The sequence below is a fragment of the Ursus arctos genome, unplaced genomic scaffold (genome assembly GCF_023065955.2).
Source record: "Ursus arctos isolate Adak ecotype North America unplaced genomic scaffold, UrsArc2.0 scaffold_3, whole genome shotgun sequence".
Taxonomy (NCBI): Eukaryota; Metazoa; Chordata; class Mammalia; order Carnivora; family Ursidae; genus Ursus; species Ursus arctos.
Window position 1 is genome coordinate 25,364,931 of NW_026622985.1, and position 24,346 is coordinate 25,389,276.

Here is a 24,346-nt window from a genome sequence, read left to right on the forward strand (position 1 = left end):
ACAATTAGTGAAACAATTTAGGGCAAAAAAATGGGATGATGCAAAAAGCAAAGCCAAGGAAAAACCAAAATAGGTACACCAACCAGGAGGGCTTCAGCTTGCTAAACTTACAAAAGTAGTGAGCACATTTTTGATTCTAAATCTAAAGAATGTTTTCTGTGTACTGGTATAATTATTTTTTGTCAATATCATATTTAGTGCTAAGCTTTCTAGTATGCAATGCAAAATGCACAAACTTGTCAATTACAGTATTCATAGTGAGGGAAATAAAAATATTAATCCTTTATTTAAGGAGAATTATAAAATTCTATATTACGCTAATATCAGGGATTTAGCCAAAGATTCTCAAAAAGAAAACATTCTCTCAATTAATGAACAAGGATATCACAAAAATAACGTAAATAATTTTCTATTACAAAGTCTAGCAGAATAGTACTTAATGACTCTAAGTATTAATAATTTCAGAAACTGAAAGAAACTGACCAATATACTTAGAAATGCATTTTAAAAAAATAAAAGAACATACAATGAAAAACTTGCCAACTATGGATTTAAAGGATGACCATATTTTATTGACACAATTACTTGATAATGGTTTTAGAAAATTGGACACCAAACAAATCAAGCAAACAATCAAGAAACACCAATAAAAGAATAAACTAAAAAGAAATAAAGAAAAGCATGCTAGGAAATCTATACACAAGATCAAATTTCCATTTACAAGAAATAAAATTGAAGAAAACATGCAAAAGACGCACTAAGAAAAGTAGAATACATCCTTGGAGAAGGAAAATTAAACATGCAGAAAAATAAGAGTTTGAGTTTTGAGAGTAACAAGGTAGTTTGAGGCCCAATTTACCTTCACTGTCTGACATGGCATGTTGGAAGTCATCCATGATGAACGCTATGTCACGGTCATAGCCTCGAGTTCGTGATTCTTCTCTCATGTGTTGCTGAACTTCGGGCAATGAGTGACTTGATCCAAACTGATCCCTGGTGTCTGCAGATATTGGTGGAAGGGGTCCAGCTGCAGCCCTGGCCATTCCCATTGGCTGGCCAACGGGACTGAGTGGACTTTCTTCTTCAGAATTCTGGGCCACAATTGGTATTCTTCCTCTACTCTGGCTAATTGGTAAACTGGTCGGCTTAGTTCTGCCAGAAGGTGATGCATGACTAAAGGAAACATCTAGAGCTTCAGCCTCTTGAGCTTTCAGTCTTAGGGAAGAGCTGGAAGAATCTCTTTTAATTGATAAGTCAAGGCCATAGACTGAAGAAGGTCTGGAAGAAGGTCTGGACCTGCTGCCACTGCTGTATGGCTTATCTGCTTCATCCTGCAAAGCCGACCTTAGGGTATTTCCTAAAGTGCCCAGCCCTGTACCAAGAGATGAGCCCATAAATTTCTGTTGGTCTGTAATATTTTTTCTGAGGCCAAAAGTGATGTCATCTTGAAGAAGCCTTGCTCTGGAAGAAATGCCACCAATAGATGAAGTGCTAGAAGTCATATAGCTTGAATAATCAGGTTCAAGATCTCTACTTTCTTGAATGGGTGAAAATTTTGACATTTTAGGATCAATTAGTGATTTCTTATGCTTTGATTGCTTTTGATAAAGTATGGCTGCTGGTAGTTGTTTTGCTGCTTGTTTTTCAAGTGTGAGTCTACTAATGCTGTACTTTTCAGATTTTGGAAAATGTCTATAGCCTGTATCGGCATGGTAATAATGGGAAAGACCAGCAAGGTGATCTAAGCTCTCTGCTCCCCTACGGAATTCTTGTTTAATCTGATGTTTAAGAAGCTTTAGCTCATAGGGATCTTCCATGGGATCGTCCTCTGCTTTCACATAACTATGCAACCTGGAGGAAGTCTGTAAAGGTGCTAAGAAATCCGTCACTTCTTGAGACCTACGTGTTTCAGTGGATCGAAGGAGACGATCTGTTTTTGACAGATCCTTTTCATGAAGGCTAAACGCAGTGCTTAATGCTGCTGTTCCTTTGGTAATCTCTCCAATGTCATCAATTAGGACATAATTTCTTGGGGTATGATGGTCAATATCTGCATAGAAAGAATCTGCAGATATGCTTGATATTGGACTGCTTGCCATGCTACTTCTTTCCTCCAATCCTATTCTCAGGTCTAAGCTATTGTACTTACTCCCAAGATGAGAAACAGCATACGTATTATCAGTAGAAACAGGTGCTATCATCAGGGGTTGGTTGCGAATCGCCTCGTAGTTTGAAGTTATCTTGGGCTCCAAATATAATGTAGTTTGCCGTGGCTTTTGTTGTATCACCATCATCTGTGATGGTAACGGGTAAGAAGGTTGCGGGGTTGGTGTAGGTTGAGCTTGCGGCGTGAAGGACATTGTTGCCACAGCCTGAAATGTTGGTTGAGTCTGATAAGGTGAAACTTGCTGATGGTACAAAGTCTGTTGCTGAAAATGGGACTGCTGGGTGTATGGGGTAGGTGCTTGGGTTGGAAGAGCAGGGGAAGAATATTGGTATTGTGTATAAGGACTCGTAGGAGGGACTAGCTGAGATTCTGTTTGGGTTTGTGGTGGTATAAACTGGCTGAATTCAGTTTGGGGAGCAGTTCTCGGTCGCTCTATGCCATGTTGACTTTCTATTCGGGTTGGTCGGGTGCTGCTCACCTCACTGTCAGACATGTAATCCCGATCCTCAGCTACTCCCTGGAGGTAGGCTCGCTCTCTCTTTTCTCTCTCCTTTAATAATGCCTCTTTCCTCCTATTAATTCCCATTTCCAGATACCGTAATTTGGCATCAATCTCCTTTTCTTCCTCATCAAGTTCTGCTTGTTTCTTTCTCAGCTTTGCAGATTCCCTCTCTACAAGGTCAAGCTCTCTGTCTATATCCTGGAGAATCTTGGCTCGTGCCATTGTGTTGGTTCTGCAGATCCTCCTCCTGGAAACTGTGCCCATTGTGCTGTATGTTGACTGAGTGCCAGTGGAGGTCTCCTCGGGGGGTGGGTTTGGCAGAGTTCTCTTAACTTTTTTCTGGGTGCCAGAGGGTGTCATAGTTTGAGAACCTTTTGTCTATAATTAAATACACAAAAAATAGAACTTTACTAAGAAAGGGGAAAAAAGATTAAAAATCTTTGTAACTTACATTTTAAATAAAAATGATTTCATGTATGTTTTAGCCACGACAAAATAATAAAACAAAATTTAATATATTATTTTAAGTTATTAGTCACAAATACAATTCATTGAAAAATAAATTTTCCTTTCCTGGTAAGTTATTTATTTATTATTATAACTTCTGTAACATTAGAAGTGAATTTTGAAATTAAGCACAGAACTCATTGCTACCCAGGCTTATATTTCAGTTAGACTCTTAAGAGAATTCTAGAAACTCATTTTTCATCCTGTTTAGTACACATAAAACTATTTGCTAAGTGTATGACCAGAGTATTTGTGCTAGTGCTCTAAAATTAAAGTTATAGTTGTTGAAGATGCACATTTACCATTGTTAAATTCAATTGTTTGCTTCTATCTTTTCATTCCTACTTCTCCCCCTACCCAAGGGTGGCTGTCATTCCTATTCCAATCATGAAATATTTTGAAAGAAAAACTTTAAATCTCTAATGTCTTTTTTCACCAAAAAAAGAATAATCTGACTGATTTTCTATTTAATATTTCACATTTTCATGACCATTTGAGTCTTATGTTTTCTTTCAACTTTATTATTCTATAGTAATTTTAGTTGTTCTTAATGTTTTAGCAACTTATACATGAAGCAGAGGGAACTGACTGCAATAAAAACCCATTGGAATATTTAAAAAGAAATCTGATAAGGTCTACCATTGATGAATTGTCAGATATGTTAGATTTCGTTTGGTTTGTTATAAACTTGCATTATAAATACCACTGATCTTGAGAATCATACAATTTTAGAATATCAAAAGACGTGACAGATCATTTTCAATAAACTGATGTAAACAGACAGGCTTTCCTAACACATGGAAGACAGAGACCTAGACAAAATGCCAAGATGGAGGAATTCATCCCAAAAGAAAAAACAAGAAAAGGTCACAGTCCGGGATCTAATCAAAACAGACATAAGTAATATGCCTGACCTAGAATTTGAAGCAAAATCATAAGGATACTAGCTGGACTTGAGAAAAGCATAGAAGATACCAGGGAGTCCCTTACCACAGAGAAGAAGACCTAGAAAGTAGATCGAAGTAGAAAATGCAATAGCTGAGATTCGAAACAGACTGGATGTAATGACCACAAGGATGGAAGGAGCACAGGAGTGAGTAAGTGATGTAAAAGTAAGTTATGAAAAACAATGAAGCTGAAAAGAAGACGAAAAGAAAAATATTAGATCACGAATATTAGATCACTCAGTGACTCCATAAAGCACAGTAACATTCATATCATAGGAGTCCCAGAAGAAGAGAAGGAAAAGGGGGCAGAAAGTTATTTGAGAAAACTGCAGCTGAAAAGTTCCCTTATCTGGGAAAGGAAACAGACATCTAAATCCAGGAGGCACAGAGAATTTCCATTAAAAACAAAACAAAACAAACAAAAAAAAACCCAGGCCAACACCAAGAAACATAGTAGTTAAATTCGCAAAATACAGAGTTAAAGAAAAAATGCTAAAAGCAGCAAGACAAAAGAAGTCCCTAATTTAGAAGGGAAGACGATAAGGTTAGCAGCAGATCTCTCCACAGAAATTTAGCAGTCCAGAAGAAAGTGGCATGATATATTCAATGTGTTGAATGGGAAAAATATGCAGCCAAGAATGCTCTAACCAGCAAAGCAATTGCAAGAACTGACACACAAATTCAGTAAAGCTGCAGGATTTAAAATCAATGTACAGAAATCTGTTGCATTTCTATACACCAATAATGAAGCAGGAGAAAGAAAAATCAAGGAATCGATCCCATTTACAATTGCACCAAAAACCATAAGATACCAAGGAAAAAACTGAGGGTTAATGGAGGAAGGTTGGGGGGGGTGCACAAAATGGGTGATGAGTATTAAGGAGGGCGCTTGTTGTAAGGAGCACTGGGTGTTACATGTAAGTGATGAATCACTAAATTCTATACCTGAAACCAATTTTACCATATATGTTAACTCACTAGAATTTAAATAAAAACATGGAAAAAATAGATACCTAGGAATAAACCCAACCAGGGAGGTAAAAAGTCTGTACTCTGAAAACTATAGAACACTTATGAAAGAAAGTGAAAATGACACAAAGAAATAGAAAAATATTTCATGCTCATGGATTGGAAGAACAAATACTGTTAAAATGTCTACACTACCCATAGCAATGTACATATTTTATGCAATCCCTATCAAAATACAACTAGCATTTTTCACAGAGCTAGAACAAACCATCCTAAAATTTGTATGGAACCACAAAAGACCCTGAATAGCCAAAGTAATCTTGGAAAAGAAAAGCAAAGCTGCAGGCATCACAATTCTGGACTTCACGGTATATTACAAAGCTGTAGTGACCAACACAGTACGGTACTGGCACAAAAACAGACCCATAGATCAGTGGAACAGAATAGAGAACCCAGAAATGGACTTACAACTATCTGGTCAACTAATCTTCGACAAAGCAGTAAAGAATATCCAATGGTAAAAAGACAGTCTCTTCAACAAATGGTACTGGGAAAACTGGACAGCAACATGCAAAAGAATAAAACTGGATCACTTTCTTACATCACATACAAAAATAAATTCAAAATGGATGAGAGATCTAAATGTGAGACAGGAAATCATCAAAATCCTAGAGGAGAACATGGGCAAGTGACATCGTTGACATCAGCCATAGCAACTTCTTACTAGCCACATGTTCTGAGATAAGGGAAACAAAAGCAAAAATGAACTATTTGGACTTCATCAAGATAAAAAACTGCTGCACAACAAAGGAGACCATCAGCAGAACTAAAAGGTAACCTTTGGAATGGGAGAAGATATTTGCAAATGACTTATCTGATAAAGGGTTAGCATCCAAAATCTATAAATAACTTATCAAACTCAACACCCTAAAAACAAATAATCCAGTTAAGAAATGGGGAGAAGCCATGAATAGACATTTTTTCAAAGAAGACATCCAAATGCCTAACAGGCACATGAAAAGATGCTCAGCATCATTCACCATGAGGGAAATATAAATCAAAACTATGATGAGATAGTATCACCTTACAGAATGGCGAAAATTAACACAGGAAACAACAGATTCTGGCAAGGACATGGAGAAAGGAGAACCCTCTTACATTACTGGTGGGAGTACAAACTGCTGCAGCTACTCTGGAAAACAGTATGGAGGGTCCCCAAAAGTGAAAAACAGAACTACCCTATGACCCAGCAATTGCACTATTAGGTATTTATCCAAAGGATACAAAAATACTGATTCGAAGGGGCACATGCTCCACGATATTTATACCAGCACTATCAACAATGAGAGTATATATGTAATCTTAGGAAAAATAAAACTACGAGGAACTGTATTAGTTCTTATTATTCATTGCACATACATGTAATTTTTTTCTAATTTACCTTTCAAAATTTATAATTTTTACTTGAGAGCATAGGCTTAGTCAAACTCAATTATGTTTGTTCGTTTGTTCCTTCCTTCCTTCCTTCCTCCCTCCCTCCCTTTCTTTTTTTTAAATAAAGTCATAGGGTAACGAAGCATTCTAAGTATTGGGGATTTCTAATTATCATCCAAAGTTGCAAATATTTCACCATCCATGACTTGTGTATATTAATATTTTGTGTTCCATGGATGTGAGTCATGGAAGCAAGAGACAAAGCTGGTTGGAAGCAGGTAGATACTTACTAAATTAGAAGGTAGACATTTATTAAATTAGCCTAGCTTACTACTCAGTCTCCCAAAACTAAATAGTTTTGCTGTTCTGTTTGGTAACAAAATAGCTTTAACTCTGACTATAGAAATAGTCACAAAGTTAGAGACTTGTCAAGGTCTCAGCCATATTCCTCCTGACTGAGAGGAAGTGTAGCACAGTGATTGAAAGCTTAAGTCTCTCCGGGCAGACACTCAAAGAGTTTCAATCTCAGCTCTGCTGTTTTACTAGCTGTGAGACTAGTAGCAAGTTGCTTCAATTCCCTGAGCCTCAGTTTTCTTATATGGAAAAGGAGGTAATTTTTTTTCAATATTATTGGTTTGTCTAAGGAATAAATGAGTTAAAACAAGTAAAGAGTCTAGATCAGTTATTATCCCCGAGGGCAGACTGAAATATAATAATTTGAAATGATGTCTGGCCAACTTACAATTTAAAAAGAATGGACTTTCAAGACCATAAATAACTTCTAACCTGGTTATTTAATTCTAATCCCATCAGTATATTGTAAAACAAAAGTAAAGAATCCCAAAACAGAGAATCAAAACAATATAATTGCTTAGAAAAAAAAATCAAGGGGCGCCTGGGTGGCACAGCGGTTAGGCGCCTGCCTTCGGCTCAGGGCGTGATCCCGGCGTTACGGGATCGAGCCCCACATCAGGCTCCTCCGCTGTGAGCCTGCTTCTTCCTCTCCTGCTCCCCTTGCTTGTGTTCCCTCTCTCGCTGGCTGTCTCTATCTCTGTCAAATAAATAAATAAATAAATCTTTAAAAAAAAAAAAAAAATCAAGAGATGTATAAAAGAAAGCTTATCATGATTAACGAGGATGTAGTTGGAGGCCATGATTAGAGATGATGATAAAATCTAGAAACGTCTTGGCATTTAATAAGATTTTCCTTGATGACTAGCTTGGCAAAAGTTGTTTTTAGACAGGTCCGGTGCCCTTAATCTAAAAAAATTATTGTACTGCATATATAAATTTTAAATATTTTAGAATAGCTGTGCAAAGAGTGAAGCAAGGGAAAGGAACAGAAGTCCTAACAATAGAATGGAGGTTAAAGAGGGACTGGAAGAATAGCTAATTTCAATTGCAACACCTAGGAAGTAATTGTGATCAGAGGCAAATAAACTCCAGGATAAGTTTTCTTGTCCAAAGTTATTTTAAACAACATTTTTCTCAGGACAGTCCATTTATAACATGCATCTTATATAGCAAAGGAAAGGAATTTTTTCTCGTTCTGAGGTGTCAGGGCTATTAATAAAGATAGCTAAGGTATAAGGACATACTATCCCCAAGTCTTTAAATATATGCATGTGCATTATTTCTTTGTCAAAATAATCTAGGCTCAATCTAACTATGAGAAAAGGAGGAAACCTATTTTTTTCAAAAAGCTGAACTAAGAATAGATGCTAGACCAAAATTATTCATTGATTTCTATAAATAATAAATATAGCAAAATTCAAATTATTAATTTATTTCAGTAGTTGCTAAGTCTAATTCTAAAATGCATTGTTCTAGTTAGTAAAGGGACAGAACTAAGAGGCATGAGATAAAATGAACTCAATTAAACCTTATTCTCAAAGAACTTGTAAATCAGGAATATCTTTTAGGATGCTGTGTGAAAAAACTACTTGTTTTTTGCTAAATAGCTCTTGCTGTCAATATCAGACATACACTTCTAAACCACGGTACCACTGAGAGACACAGGAACATATTTTTATTTCATAAACGTTGAAAATTGAAAATCAATTTTCATCATGATAATATCTTGGGTTTTTAAGCTTGTTCTCTCAGTTAAGCAGGAAAAGTTCTTACGAAGACCCTTTGCTTTCAGATAGTGGGGATGTGGATTCACTTTCAAAGTATAATTCCACATAGATTTATTGATAAACTACTTTGATACAGATAAATATAATTTTCTAGAGAAAGCATAACCTCTTAAAAGATCATCTATATAACAAGTCAGCAGGTAAATCAGAAGAGCATATGAACAGAGTGTATTGGGACCCAGAAGAAAAAGGGCTTACTTTAAGACTTGAGAAGGAAAGATGGATTAAGACAATACCAGAAAGTCTGGGTCTTTTTTTTTTTTTTTAATATTTTATTTATTTATTTGAGGGAGAGAGAAAGGGAGGGGCTGGGGAAAGAGAAAGAATATGCAGGGTGGGAGGAGCAGAGGGAGAGGGACCTGCAGACTCTGCAATGAGCGCAGAGCCCAATGCAGGGCATAATCCCCCAGCCCTGAGATCACTCCCTGAGCTGAGATGAAGAGTCGGACACTTAACCAACTGAGCCACCCAGGTGCCCCTTATTGATTGATTGTTCTAAAGATTTTCAGAAAGCCTGGGTCTTAAAGAATGGATGCGACTTAAAAAGAGAATAATTTATATGTGGAGGGAACAATATGAAACGTAAATTTTCCAAGAAACACCAAGGATTATGGTTTCACTTTGGGCTGGTGATGCATCAATACCTGTGAGAAGGAAACACATTCATCAAGTGTTCTATGCAAACAGAAAGAGGAAATATGGAAGAGTAAATAAAATTTGTGTGTGTGTGAATATATTCATATATATACATATACATAAACACCTTGAAAGCTATATTAAAATCTCCATTCATCCATTTTCCTTTTTTTTTTTTTTTTTAACAGATGGAAAAGGCAGTCCTGGTTATTACATACTGGTCAAATGAACTCCAGTATCGTGTGAAATTCCAAGACAAACTATGAAGCTCTAAATGTGTGAGCATTAGCAATGACTTGTAATGCAGTGTATTGGGTAGCCATCAGTGTGGCTTTGTCAAACACAAAACTGTGACAATCCAATTTAATTTCCTTCAATGATAATGTGGCAGAGAATGTAGATAACACAGAAACAACAGATATAATCTCTCAGGGCTTCAGCAAAGCATTTCCTGTTGCCCCATGACACAGGCACCAACATAGTTTCGGCCATGGGTATAGAAAGTAGGCAAATAATTTGTCAGATCTGCATGCAGACCATGATCTGGCATCAATGTGAGTAATCAATCAAGGTTTCTCAACTTGGCACTAATGGTATTTTTGACCACATGACTTTATGTCGGGGTGGGGTGGGGCTGTTTTGTGCCATGCAGAGTTTACTAGCAACTCTGGCCTCTACCCACTAGATACCATCAGCAAATCTTCCCCCAGTCTTATCAATCAAAAATGTCACTAAGCACTGTAAAATGTCTCAGAGGGAAAGAAAACAGTAACAAGTTGAGAAAAAAAGTGGTGGAGCAGGATATACAAGAGGATGTCTCAGAAAGAGATCATGGATCTCTTGTTACTTATCAATTGATGAAGAGAATGCTAGTATTTGTTTATCATAGTGCCTTAGTCCGAATAGAAATGGTAAGCTTCTTAGAGGAACAGGGATTTGAATGGTGTCTTGAGTAAGAGAATTCTTGGGATAAAGAGCGAATGAAGAAGAGACATTCCCGGCTGTGGTAGCAATCTCAGTAAATCAATAAGCATAGAAATAGATTACTTTGCTTTGTTGTACATTTTATGATCCTAAAATTAATCCCTTTATTAGACAAAATAATTCTTACCTTCTGGATTAATATGAACTAATATTAAGAAGATAATAAACCAGGTTTTAAAAAATAGTTTAATTAAGGAACAGGGAGAAAAAAAAACAGGTGCCTACAACTATGAGACTTAGTCGACTCAGGGCAGAAAACTAATCTTTCTATCCCATAAGAAACTTGGGAAATTTTCCACAGCTTCAGTAACTAGGGAAAAGTCACAGGGTAAGGAATTGCCGAGCTAACTGAAAAATCATGTAATGGTAGTCCTTTTTAAAAAGTTGCCCATTGGGCACCTAGATGGCTCAGGTCATGATCCCGCAGTCCCACATCAGGCTCCCTGCTCAGCGGGAGTCTGCTTCTCCCCCTCCCCCCTCCCCCCGCACATTCTTTCTCTCTTTCTCATGCTCGCTCTCAAATAAATCAATTAAACCTTAAAAAAAATAATAAAGAAATAAAAAGTTACCTCCTACTGTAAATTCACAAGGAGAATCAATCATGTAATTTAAAAAGATATTATAACCCAAGGAGAACGGGACAATTATTTAGTGTGAGAAACTGAATACCAGAATCACTAAGATGACTTAGATAGCTAAGCTCAATTTTAAAATCAGGAAATTCTTGCCATCTTAGAAAATAGTTTAAGAAAAAAGAACAGTAACAACAAAAAACAAAAACACCTTTCTAATAGCTTGGTGTAAATTAAAAAAAAAAAAAAGTTGAGCACATGTTTTGGAAAGAGAGACAATCCCATATTGTGCACTGTATTAAATACTGGGATTGTAATGATAAGTACGAGGTGGTACCCGCTCTTTAATTGTGTAGTGTAATCTACAGAAATGGAGATTACAAACTGCTCTTGAGGTCATTTGTCCCACCCTATCTGAACTCTCTTCATCCAGGCCTGGATATACTGTGAATGTGGGTGTAAGTCCTTGCCTTGATAAGAATAATACTTATACAAACTACTCTGCTCTCTGACTTTATTTGCTTCTGCCTGTTCCTGGCCATTCATTCTTCTCAGGGTATAAACGTCATCTATAAAGAGCTACGCTTTTTAAGCATCAGGATGGCATATGAAATGTCTACATTTTTTTTCCCCTGCAAACAAGATATCTTCCTAAAATACATGAGGATAAGTTAGCATATTCCTTTAACTTTTGGAAGTTAGGGTAGAGGATGAGGATGAGGTTCTAAGACAAACAGAAGGCTACAAGTTAGGAAATAGGAGTTTACACACCCTTCCTTGTAAATTGACTGGAAGCAGAGTTTTCACTCTGAAATGTCAATGAAAACAATACCTTCAAGGGGTCTCCCCTCCCCCAATATCAACAGTTTCCAGATATGAGACAAAATAGTTGATTATAAAAATATTCAACATTCTGTCCTATGCCTTATTTTATTAATAACACATTCACCGAATAGGTCTATTATTTACCACAATCCCTCCATCCCACCCCACCCCCAGAGAAAGCCAAAACATACAAAATGTTTAGAATTTCATTTGAATTTGAATTTGAATTAGAATGTCAAGAATTTCTATTGCTTGAAGATGTACAAGAAAAATAAAAGATAACAGAGAAGTAACAAGTGAAGAGTAAAATTATAAATAATACCACTCATGGGAAAATATTTTAAAAACTGATAAAACACTTAAAATCTGTTAGGCATTGCAACAGGGCACAAGGCCTGGCAGATACAACATAAAACCATCAAGCTTCTTCAACTGGAGTACTGTGGAATAGTTCAACAACTACTTCAATGAATCGAAACTCTAAATAGGCAGTATCATTATTGCTATGAGAATATCACTGATATTCTATTGATATCCTTATCAATAAATAGTTGAATCTCCACTGCCCCGGGAGAGAATTTACCATTTGTAAATGTAAATGAAATTGTCTTTTAAAAAGTAGTTTTCTCCTAATTGTTGTAATATTCTAATAACAAGAAAAAAAGGGAGAAACTCAACTACAGGACCGTATTAACAGGAGAATAAAAACAAAGTAACAGAACATACTTAAAGTCATACATTTACAAGTTATTTCTCAATCTAGTAGTAGGGACAAAAATGTTCTCCACTTATATTGTGAAAATGGCCCTCAATATTTCATCAGCCATCTTTAAGCTTCTCCTTAATGCACCTCTTGTCCCAGTTTGCTTTCTTTTCTTGCTGAAAGTCATTGCTCTTGGGCTGAGCAGCCATGTAGAAAACTAGTTTCTACCTCACTGGACAAAAGCATTAGAGATGTCAGTCTGTGCAACACTTCGTGCCTTATATTTTCTGCACTGTCCCAAAGAGATTAATTTCTTTTCTTTCCTAAGATCTGTCCAAAGTATTTTTCAAAGCCCTCTTAAAAGTTTTTTAGGCTAAGTATTTTTGGTATGCATGTTTGTATGTATATGTCTTTGTCCTCTCTCCTTTTCCTCCTCGCTCCCTCTTTCCTCCCCCCCTTTTTTTCTTTCCTGACATTAAATCAGATGGCTGTATTCCAGTGAACGCAACAAAGTCTATTTTATTCAAATGGTCCTCTGATACGGTTTGGTATAATGGTCATAATACGTAGGGCCTTTTTTTCCCCCCAGACTGGCAACTGCCTTATTCAACTATTACACACTCCATAGAGAATTCGAGAGGGATATTCATATTCTGTCACAAATCTCCTCAGAGGAGTGTTTTATGTTTTAGTGTAAGTTTCATCTCAAACTTATTATAGTCAAATGACAGATTTAGGACCACAAGAAATCTAGGACCAATTGTACACTGCCTTTGGGGTACTCATCTATCATTCTTGATATTTATATCATAAGTGTTGACTTGGAGTGGATAAACCCCTCTCTTCTACATGGTAACTAGTATTCTCTTTAGCATTTTGTTTATTATTACTCTGTCACTAAGAGGTGCTTGTTCTTTTCTAGAATCATCTGCATATATACTCAGGTTTTTACATTTTCAGGCTTTACCTATCTAGAGTTTCACCATTCCATAAAGGGACAATGAAAAAGTTTTCTAAGGAGTTTCTTATTTCAAGCTATCTCTGAGAGACCACACTGGTGTGTGAATCCTTTTTTACCCCTGCTGAGTCCTGTGATGATAATTATATGTCACCCAAATCATCTCGCCTGGATTTTAAGGATCTGGTAAAGACTCACCTTCCCATCTTGTCTATTCTTTCTTCTCATTATCATCTCCCAAAGTGCACTGTAGCAAAACTGCCTGCAGCTTCGCTATTCTCTCCCGTACCAAATCTCCACACGTGCAAATTCATATTTCTTCAATAGGGACTTCTATTGTGTTCCCTTACACTAACATATTCTTTCAGTATATTAAGTCATAAGTACCTTACATCTGGGTTCAAGTGCATATTGCATTTGCAACTAGATTATAGCCACCAAGTCCAAAGAATGCTAAAGCTTATGGCTAAACACAATGCCATAGTTTGTGTGCTTTACCTGAAAACAGGGAGGGGTGATCTAAATTTACTTTTCAACCCTGAACAACTGTTAAATCTGTCTCAAAACAAATTGAAATTTATGTACGTATGTATGTATGCGTGTATGTTTATGTAAAAAGTCTTCATATACGTGAGATGATTATTTTAGTTACCGTTATATTCTTTCTTTGTGGGTAAGAAGAGGAAAGCCACAGTAATTTTTTAAAAGTGATAATGCTTATAATTTAAAGAGTATCATTGACAAGTATATACAGATTTCCAATTTTTCTTTTAATCTATGTCACACAGTATTATGATTAGCATTGACAATAAACATTTGCTATATTTACTTTAAGTAAATGTTTAAGTAAAGGAATAATATCTTCATTAACTAAATTAACTGCTAAATGGATAATTCTTCTGGAAGTAGATACTGTTTTATTTATTTTTATGAAGTGTTCCCATACTCAAAATTTATGGACTAGAAAAAGTAGTCCTAGTAGTCTACGAAACAACTTAGAAAATGAAAAATAATAAATGATAAATGAAATTAGTTAAGAGTGATGTAATAAAGTAAACTGTCACATGAAACAGTAATATTCTAGACAAGGGTATAGGAACAAAAGTGAGATAATTCTGAAATGGGGCAATCAAGGGCCATAGGAAGGACAGGTGGTAGCATCAAGATAATTGACTGGCCATCTAACATACTATACAGGTGAAGGGGCAGATTTAGACACATCTTGTGATTTATCAGTTAGAAAGTCACTGGTGATACTGTGGAAAGCAGCTCCTGCAGTGACTCTGACTAGATGAGGTTAAAAATAAACAGTAAGAAAGTAAAGCAGTGAGGGTGGATGGACTCAGCACAGCCTGGTGACCAAGGAGGACACGGGTAGTGGTTTGGGGGTGGGAGTGCTGAGGCAGAGTATTCCTTAGGGAGGAAAAGTATGAGTAAGATATAGTCTGAAGGTCAGCGTAGGGGAAGGAAAATGACTGAAGATGCACAAGAGAGAAGAGTAAATGGACAAAACGTTTACATAACAATAGCCTACAGTTAGGGATAGTACACTGTTTCAACAGTAGTAACTAAAACATTAAGACTTAAAATACATCAAAACTTACTATGTAGTGAGCATTAAGAGCTTTACATATATATATATTTATACATATTAAGCTTTATATATATATATATATAAAATTTCTGACACATCTTTTTTAGAGAGAAACTAATATTAATTCCAGGTTTCAGATACTTATAACTAGATACAGTAGATAACTTGGCCCAACTTGCATCACTAGTAAGTAGCGGAGCTGGAACTTAACTCCATGTTTGCCTCATGCCAATGCTCAAGATTAAGTACACTGTTATTTATTTAAAATTCAAAATATTTAAAAAATTAATCTACAATGAAGATTTCTACCTTAGCACATATGATAAATAATGAACATGTGTTAACACAGTGGGCTCATATCTGACACATCAAATCAATAGTACATTTAAAAGCCTGGAGGAAGCAAATCGCTATAAAAATGAGAAGTAAACAAAATTTGTCATCAATCTGAAATTTATTTTCAGTTTTCTGGAAACTTGATACTCATGTGATATTTTTCAAACTATCAATCTTCATTCTCCAAACAGTGTATTTCCTAAATTTCTAGGAAATGGATTCAATAAATTATTATTTTATGAAATGAGCAAGAGTCGTTTTGGGGGAGTCTAACATGAAGTGTGTATGTTAGATTATTTGGGATTGGTGAATTCTGTTTTTTGGCCCTCTGCCCAACTATCCAACAAACACTTACTAATTCTGTATTAGGTGCCATGTTCTGTGTCAGGCCATAGGGATGAATGATCCCAGTGTCATTTCTACCTTCAAGCCGTTTTCAGAACTTAGAAAAATAATAGAGACATTTCACCAAGCACTGTGATTTGACATGATACATTTTATAATAAAAGCCCTACATATGGTTCTTAGTATAGAGAGAGCAGTTTGTATCTCATACCACTCTTTCTCTCTTTCTCTCTCTCTCTCTCTCTCTCTCTATATATATATAGGCCTCTGAGGAGACACCTTCTGTGGTATTTCCAGATGTTAAGAAGGAAAGGTGCCTGGCTGGCTCAGTTGGTAGAGCATGTGACTCCTGATCTTGGGGTCAAGAGTTCAAGCCCCACATTGGGCCCTAAGCCTGCCTAAAAGATTAAATAAAAAATAAAAATGCTAGGAAGGAAACAATCTACAGAGGAATAGTGTCTTGGCAGCAGATACCATGGGAAGAGCATAAAAACATGGCGGCACGTATGTCCTGGAACCTATAAAGCCTTCAACAGTGTTGAAGCATGTATATATGGAGGGAGAAACAGTATCTGGGGGTGAAGCTAGACAGTGATGTTTCAGGCCATGGAGGGCCTCGAATGTCATATTTGGACTTTATTATGTAGGCAAGGAGAGCTTAAGTACAGACATGACACCATAATACGTATTTATTAGGAGATAGTTTTGGCAGAGGTTTACTATTACAAATAGTATAAAAGAGCTTAAAGTCAAATGCATGAATTCTGGTTTCTGTGGTAGACAATTTCTTCCCTATAAAGCCATAACCTTTGTCTCTGACTTCTAGTCTAGTTTGTTTCCCAAATATACTAAGATAATACTTTTGTGAAGCTACAGTTACTAGGTTATGGGCTCTTTATGTCATGATACTTCAAGTCAAAGGATGATCAACAAGTTTTTTGGCTCCTTTTACAATCCCACCAGTGGAGTTTCAACGTAAAGGTATTCATAATATATTTATTTATGCAATATTTTTGATGCATTCCTATGAGAAAGACACTCTCCTATGTTCTTAGGGTGGAGCAGAGGATGGCAAAAATCAAAACTATATGGAATATTTAGAGTTAGAAGAAAAACAGAAGGTATGATTACAGAGAAAGGGATGGATGTAGAAAAAGTCAATGTCTGAAAGGGGAGAAAGAAGAATAGCTTGGGACATTACAAAGAAGTTACTAAAAATAAAGTCAAGATGAGAGTATTGGATAAGGTGATTGATACATTACTGGTTTTTATCCATGAAATGTTATTTTTAAAAATTCTGTTTTTCATATTCATTATATTTGTATATACACATATATTGGTATGTATGTGACAAAATGTGGCTAGCCATGTTCTGTTATACAAAAAACATTTGTTTTTCAGAGACAACATATACTTTGTAATGTAAGGTTTGCATCTTAATGAACAATATATATTAAAATTATTGCTATGTATCTCTTGTAGAATTTAAAATTATTTAAAGGCTTTGGTAGCTCCACATTATTTCTAACATCTGTATCTCTCCTTACATTTTTACTTCTGAAGCCAAGTCTTTGCATTAGTCCAGACACTGTTCATTCTACTATCTGTTGAGCAACAACTACCATATTATTCAAGCATTGCTTTTGACCTTGGGAAAACAGTAATGCAGATGAGCCATATGGCCCCTCTCTCATGAGAAATACAGACACTATGTGCAAAATATTAATTATAAATGTGTTATATATTATGAAATAGAGCTGGTGGAGAGGGTAACACGCACATACAGGTCTAGAGTCAGGAGAGAAGTCATTAAACTAAACTAGTTTGGATGACAGAGAGCAAGAGAGAGGATGGCATGAGATGGGTATAGAAAGGTGGGCAGGTCCCTGTGAGTCACACTGATGATTTCTAAATATGACAATCTCAGCAAAAAGCTACTGCACAGAAATGACCCAACCAATGAAATGTACCAATGGAAAGCTCTACCTGGCTTCAGTGTAGAATGAATATGATGAGAATGAACAGAAAAGCAGGAAGACAAGAGCTGTTTTAATGGTCAAACAAAAACAAAAACAAAAACAAAAACAAAAACAAAAACTGCACCTTTGAAACCAGAGTGGTAGCAGGGTCATGATGGGATACTAAGGGATACTGATACTATATAGAATACTAAGGATTTCAGGCTTTATTCTTATGGTTTCACTTTTTTTAAACTCATTTCAATTTACAGGGATCTAAGTCGGTAGATGCTATTATCGCCATTTTATAAACGAGGAAACTGAGCCACAGCGAGGTTAATCAACTTTCTCAGGTTCACCCTGCTGGAAGGTGGCAGACAGAATGTGAATGGAGGAAATGAGGAGTTTTGAACTAAAGCAGCCTAGCTCCAGAATCATGCTCTAGACAAAGCATTTTAGATGGTAGACTAGTGATCTATTTCTGCGTAACAAATCCCTTCAAAATTCAGTGGCTTCAAAACCACGTTTGTTAGCAAGCATATTCTGTCGGTCAGCAGCCCAGGCGTGGCTTAGTGGTGGCCTCCGCTCAGGATTTCTCACAGGGCTGCAATCAAGTCGCTAGCTAAGGCTGTGGTATGACTGGAGGGCCTAACTAGGGAAAAGTCTACTTCAGACATCAGGCGGATGCTGGCAGGACTCATGACCCAGAAAGCTGTTGGATCGGGGGTCTCAGTCCCTTCCCGGCCTCCCTTGCTCCTTTCCATAGTGGCTTTTGTAGAGCACTCACAACTTGGCAGCTTGGCAGCTGGCTTCATCGAAGCAAGCAAGTAACATGTGTCAGAGAGGGCACAAGCAAGATGGGAGTAATGGTCTTCTGTAACCTAATCTTGGAAGTAATGTTCCTTTTTTTTTTTTTTTTTTTGCATATTCTATTCATTAGAAGCAACTGGTTAACACTCATGAAAAGGGGATTCCACAAGGGCATAAATACCAGAACGCAGCAATGAGTTTAGAAGCTGTCTACAACATCAAATAAACTGAACTTTGTGACTGCACATGAAAGATCTGGAAGAGGGCAGAGTCAAGGATATCTTGAAAAGGTGTAACATGATCATATATTCATTCAGTGGCTGATGGTTGTGTAAGCTTGTGCCTTCCCTGTGATGGAGGAAGTATGTTTATCTACTGTGATTAGGGCAGGGCTTCTCAGATTTGAGCGGAATAGAAAGTGAGAAAGGAAGCTGAGTAGTTAAATCTTGTAGGAGATTTTGACAGCGGAAGGGTCTGATGGAGGTAATGGGCTCCTACTTTTATTTCCATATCCCTGTCAATGTGTCTTCCTCTGGAAATGCTCAGTAGGTCAGATGCAGAAAAGGAGGAGGCAAATATCTGGATTCATGAAGGGCAAATTTCTTGCCAGCCTGGGAGAAAGATTAGAGGAACTGTAAGATGGTTTCTGATGTGACGAGGCTTGGATTGAGAGTGGCAAACATAGGAGGGGTGATAAACAGACAAAGGAGAAATTCTAGTAGGGTAGAGCAAAGGTCAACTTCTGTGAGTAAGCACTGAGATAGAGAGTTGATATGATAGTCAGATGTATGATTTCTAAGTTAGATAATTTTCAGTTAACTTTAGGGCCGAGAGCAATTATAGGAATGGATGGACAATACGCAGGAGAACCAGTAAGCACTGGAAATGAGCTTTTAGAAGGTAAAGAAACAGAGAACCAGGTATTAGATCAGCCTCCTCACAGATGTGGAAATTACTCAGGACCTATCAGGACTCTGATGGTGACATATCAGTTTATTACAAGAAATGGAATCACATGATCGTTGCACTTAGAGATAAAACAGGCTGGGTTGCACTACTGATGGAAATGTATTCTGGGAGAGAAGAGCACACAGGTTCATTTTTCTTTCTTTTCTATTTTTACTATTTTAAAATAAATTGTGGAGTAACTTCTTACACAGGAATAAATAATTAATAATGTCTACTGACTTTTCCACATTGCTGAGCATCTGAATATGTGCCTATTTACCTTTCTGATGATTCAGTCACATTCTTTAGACATCTACTCTCTGACAAGTTCTCCCTGGAGAGGAGGTGTTACATGTACAAACTCTTTGCTGTCTGGTTTCACCTTGCCTTTCTGGTTATGTTCTGTTGCAAAGTACTGATTTATAAGCCAGGAATGACTCACTATAGAGTTGGGAAGACCCTCTCTGGGTCATTCCTTCAGCCTTCTTTCCTGTATGACATTTCCTATCAGATAAGACTGGATCAGTCTTTAAGCTGCTTCCAAGAAATAATGATAATTTATACATGGTTAATTAAGCACAAGGGTGAAATCTTAGCAATTTCAGAAAGGTGAAATCTTAGCAATTTTGACTTTTGAAACGTATCCTGGGGTTTTCAACTTCCTAGAATGTTAGATTTTTCAGCGAAAATTATTTTAAGTGTTCCTCACACTGGGTAGTTAGAGAAAAAACAAGCATTTGGGAAGATAGTTTACTCTGTGCAAAAATAGGCTTTCTAGGCCTTCCTATCACCTGAACAGTTTTCAGCTCTCATAGCCTCGCCTTATATGCATGGTTAAATCAACAAATGCAGGGGTTATTGGCACTTAGGAGAGACCCAGACTATTTCTTTTCTTTTTTTTTTTTTTTATATTCTGGATACATAAGAGACAATGAAATATCCCAATAAGATTACAAATCCGTGATATATTTTAAATGTTGACACTGAAGAATTATGCTTTTAAATACACAGAAGAATACACAGTGTTTTGTACTTGAAGATCACATCGGAAGTCTACACTTTGAGGTCTTATTTTCTCAGAATAAGGCCAAGGCCAAATGATCCTCCCTTGATCTCTTTGCGATTCTTCGTATATAAGTGAATTTTTTTCTCAGAAAAGTTGAAAACTAGATTCATCTTAGGCATACTTGAACTTTAATCGGTTGCTGGGTGGGTTCTTTATTACTCAGATAAATCAATTAGATGATGGTATGTCATGTGTTGGGATTAATTTGGGGGGCCTGGTCCAGTACTCCTCTGAAATCATTCCACATGTTCGCCTCACTGACCAATAAGAGCATCACATTTTTTACAAGTTAGCTACTACTGTGAGTTGCCTTTGCATTTGAAATATTAAAATGCACTTTTACAAACGATTCTCATTAATTATATTCATGAGCAAAATTATTTAGAATGTTCTTGCATAGAGATGACCAGATTTTATGGTGGTCATTCAAAGGCAATGAGAAGTTCTTTTTGATTTTCATAGGCAGCTAATGATTTTTATTCAGAAACTTAATGACTAAAATTTCTTTAGTTGGGTTTGTTTTTCTTGAAACCCCCCCAAAATCTTAGGCAAATAACGTACATTTAGCAAGAGAAATATTCTAAACAAAACTCATTTTAGCATATTAATTAAGCTATACATAAATCCATTCACATATTTATCCATTTCTCACTCAAATAATCTAATTATTTATCTACGTAGATTGGCAACCAAAATGCTACAATAAATATAACACATATTTAATTTAATGGCAGTATACAGATTAAGTCCCAAAATGCTTATTTTCATTTATCATAAAATAAAAATGATACAATGATTGCTTTCTTAAACTTATGAACTACTTGACAAGTATGTGTTCTAAAATTAAATTATAATCTTTCAAAATTTCAGCTTGCTCTTCTATTCTACAGTATGATTGAGTCAAAGCTTCTAATAATTACAGAATATGTCTGGAAAAAATTATATGATATGTTGCCTACAAATTCCTGATCTCTAGATTTACATCTACCTCTGTTTACCTATTTTTTTCCTGGGGAAAATAATAATTATTTTCAATGTGTAAAATATTTTGGTTATAATAGCACATACTTACACATTATATTTACCCAGTAATATACAATATATTAGATTGTAATAGCTCTTACATACGATACCACTCTCATAGCAGCAAGCACACAATAAATGGTAGATATTACTATAAATGTTTAATTGATTATTATTATAATAAGCATTTCTTAAAAACAACAAGAATAATTATTCATTTGGTATCAGAAGTTCAGAAATTCATAAACTGAATGGTTTTCCAAAAATAATAAAGGTCTTTGGATTTTACTACTTAACCTAATAATGATTCATTGGGGAAAAAATGTAGGTAAGGCCACATGTATAGAATGACCAGGAAGAGGCCTGGTATGATGAAAAGAATTAGACTCAGATTAATTAATCATAACTCTGCAACTTACTTTTTCAGCATAACCTTCAACAACTTAATCATTTTTTTCTTAGTTTTTGACTCTGTCAATTGAAGATCAAATACCTATAACTTTTGCTGTAAGATAAAATGAGCTTAGCTGTTTCAAGTACTTAGTAGTTTCTTGACTTTGAAATACTCAATGATAGCTGCTAATATTATAATTCCTGTTATTATTAAGATCAAATGTGGCTATATAAATACATATTGCCTTCCAGAAAACAAAAAACAAGAAAAAGCTCCACAACACATAGGCCATGCTTTTTTTGACTGTTAAAGAAAGATCCATATCTGCAAAAAGGTAAGTTCAATAGAATTTACTTCTTCACATGAAGCCAAAAATGAAATGGGTAAATTCTAAACTATTTTTACTACCCTTATACTATAAGTGAAACTTCATTTCAATTAAGATAGGCAAAATTACAAACTAATGTTCTATGCTATGATTGGAGTAACATCATAAAGTCAACCATTAAGCTGGCAAAAACTGACAGAATCAACTTTTTTTGGAACTCTGGCATCCAGTAAAAATCTTACTCCAAACAGGTAAATGCTTAAAGAAGAAAGAGGCTGTTATCATTTAGTAAGAAAGCACTGTGGTGGTTTTGCTTACTGTGTACTCAGCTCAAATTCCAGGTTGGATATAACATCTGGACTGAAGATTAACTAGGAAATAAGGGACTTGAAGAATCATATATATATATTAGATCTACCTAACAGACATACACAGAGCATTTCACCCAACAACAGCAAAATACATATTTTCTCGAGGGTATCTGAATAGTCCCCAGATAGACCATATCTTAGACTACAAGTCTTAACAAAGTTAAAATTACTGAAATTATACAAAGTATTTTTTTCTGACCACAGTGAAATGAAGTTAGAAATCAATAAATAAAAACAAAAAAAATCACAAATATATGAAAATTAAACGTATACTTCTGAACAGCAAATGGACTGAAAAAGGAATCATAAAAGGAAATTTGAAAATATTTTAAGATGAATGAAAACTGAAAAAAGATACCAAAGTGTGAGATACAGTGAAAGCAATTCTCAAAGAAAAAATTATAGCTGTAAAGCATACGTTAAAAAAAGAAAGATCTCAAATCAATAAGCTAACTTGACATCCAAGGTTATAAAAACTAAACTTTAAGCTGGCAGAAGAAAAACATAATAAAGATTAGAGTGGAGATAAATAGAGAATAGACAAGAAAATAGAATCAACATAAAAAATTGGTCCTTTGTAAAGATCAGGACAGTAGGCAAAGTTTTAGCTAGACTGGCTAAGAAAAAAAAGAGGACACATAAATAAAATCAGAAGTGACAGTGGGGATTTACTAACAAACTTATGGAAATAAAAATAATTTTAGGAGAATACGTGAACAACTGCATGCCAACAAATTAAACAACCTAGGCAAAATCAAAATGGAGAAATTCCTAGAAGTATGCAAATTATAAAAAACTGAATCAAGGGAAAAAATGAAAACATCTTAAAAGATCTATAATAAGAGATTGAATCAGTAAACAAAAATCTCCTAGCAACAACAAAAGAGCTCAGGATCAGATGGCTTTAGTAGTGAATTCTACCACTTAAAGAAGAATGAACACCATCTTCCTGAAATGTCTCCAAAAATAGAAGAGTAAGTACTTCCTAATTTATTTTATGAGAAATCAAAAAGGAAACTATAGACCAATATTGTGTATGAAGATAGATGCAAAATTCCTCAACAGGGTACTAGTAAACTAAATCCAACAACATATTAACAGAATAATCTAGTGAGATTTATCCCAGGAATGTAATGTGAGTCAACACACTAAAATACTAACATCAATCAACGTGATACAGTACAACAAGAGAATGAAGGAAACAATACAATCATCTCAATTGATACAGAAAAAAACATTTGATAAAATCCAGAACCCTTTCATGGTAAAAACACTCAGAAAATTAGGAAGAGAAGGGAACTTCATTAATATGACAAAGAGCATTTATTAAGAAAAACCACAGCTAACATCATACTTAATAATGAAAGACCTCATGGTGAAAGACCAAAAACTTCTAACTTGAGATCAGGAACATGATAAGGAAGCCTATTTTAACACTGCTGTTCTTTTTTATATTGGAAGTTCTAGCCAGAGAAGTTACTCAAGAAAAATAAATAAAAAACAAACAAATTGGAAAGGAAGAAGTAAAACAATTCCATATACAGATGGCATGATTTTATATACAGAAAACACCAAAGAATGCACAAAGAAACTAAGAACTAATAAGCAAATACAGCAAACTTGCAGGGTACAAGATAAATGCAAAAATGTCAGTGGTGTTTCCATACACCAGCAAAGACCAATATGAAAAGAAAATCAAGAAAACCATTACATTTATACCAGCATTCAAAGAATAAAATATCTAGGAATAATTTCACCAAAAAGGTGAAAGACTTATTAGTATGCTTTTTAGTATACTAAAAATTACAAAAATTTGCTGAAAAAAAAA

The 24,346-nt window shown here is 35.6% G+C and overlaps 1 protein-coding gene across 1 annotated transcript in view; it reads right to left on the reverse strand.

The window, feature by feature from the left end:
• PCLO (piccolo presynaptic cytomatrix protein) overlaps window positions 1-24,346 on the reverse strand; it is a 372,284-nt gene that overhangs the window by 135,682 nt on the left and 212,256 nt on the right. Inside the window, exon 7 of the mRNA XM_026504655.4 lies at window positions 860-3,047. Within this exon, the coding sequence (XP_026360440.3) occupies window positions 860-3,047 (2,188 nt within the window). The remainder of the gene's footprint in view (window positions 1-859; window positions 3,048-24,346) is intronic.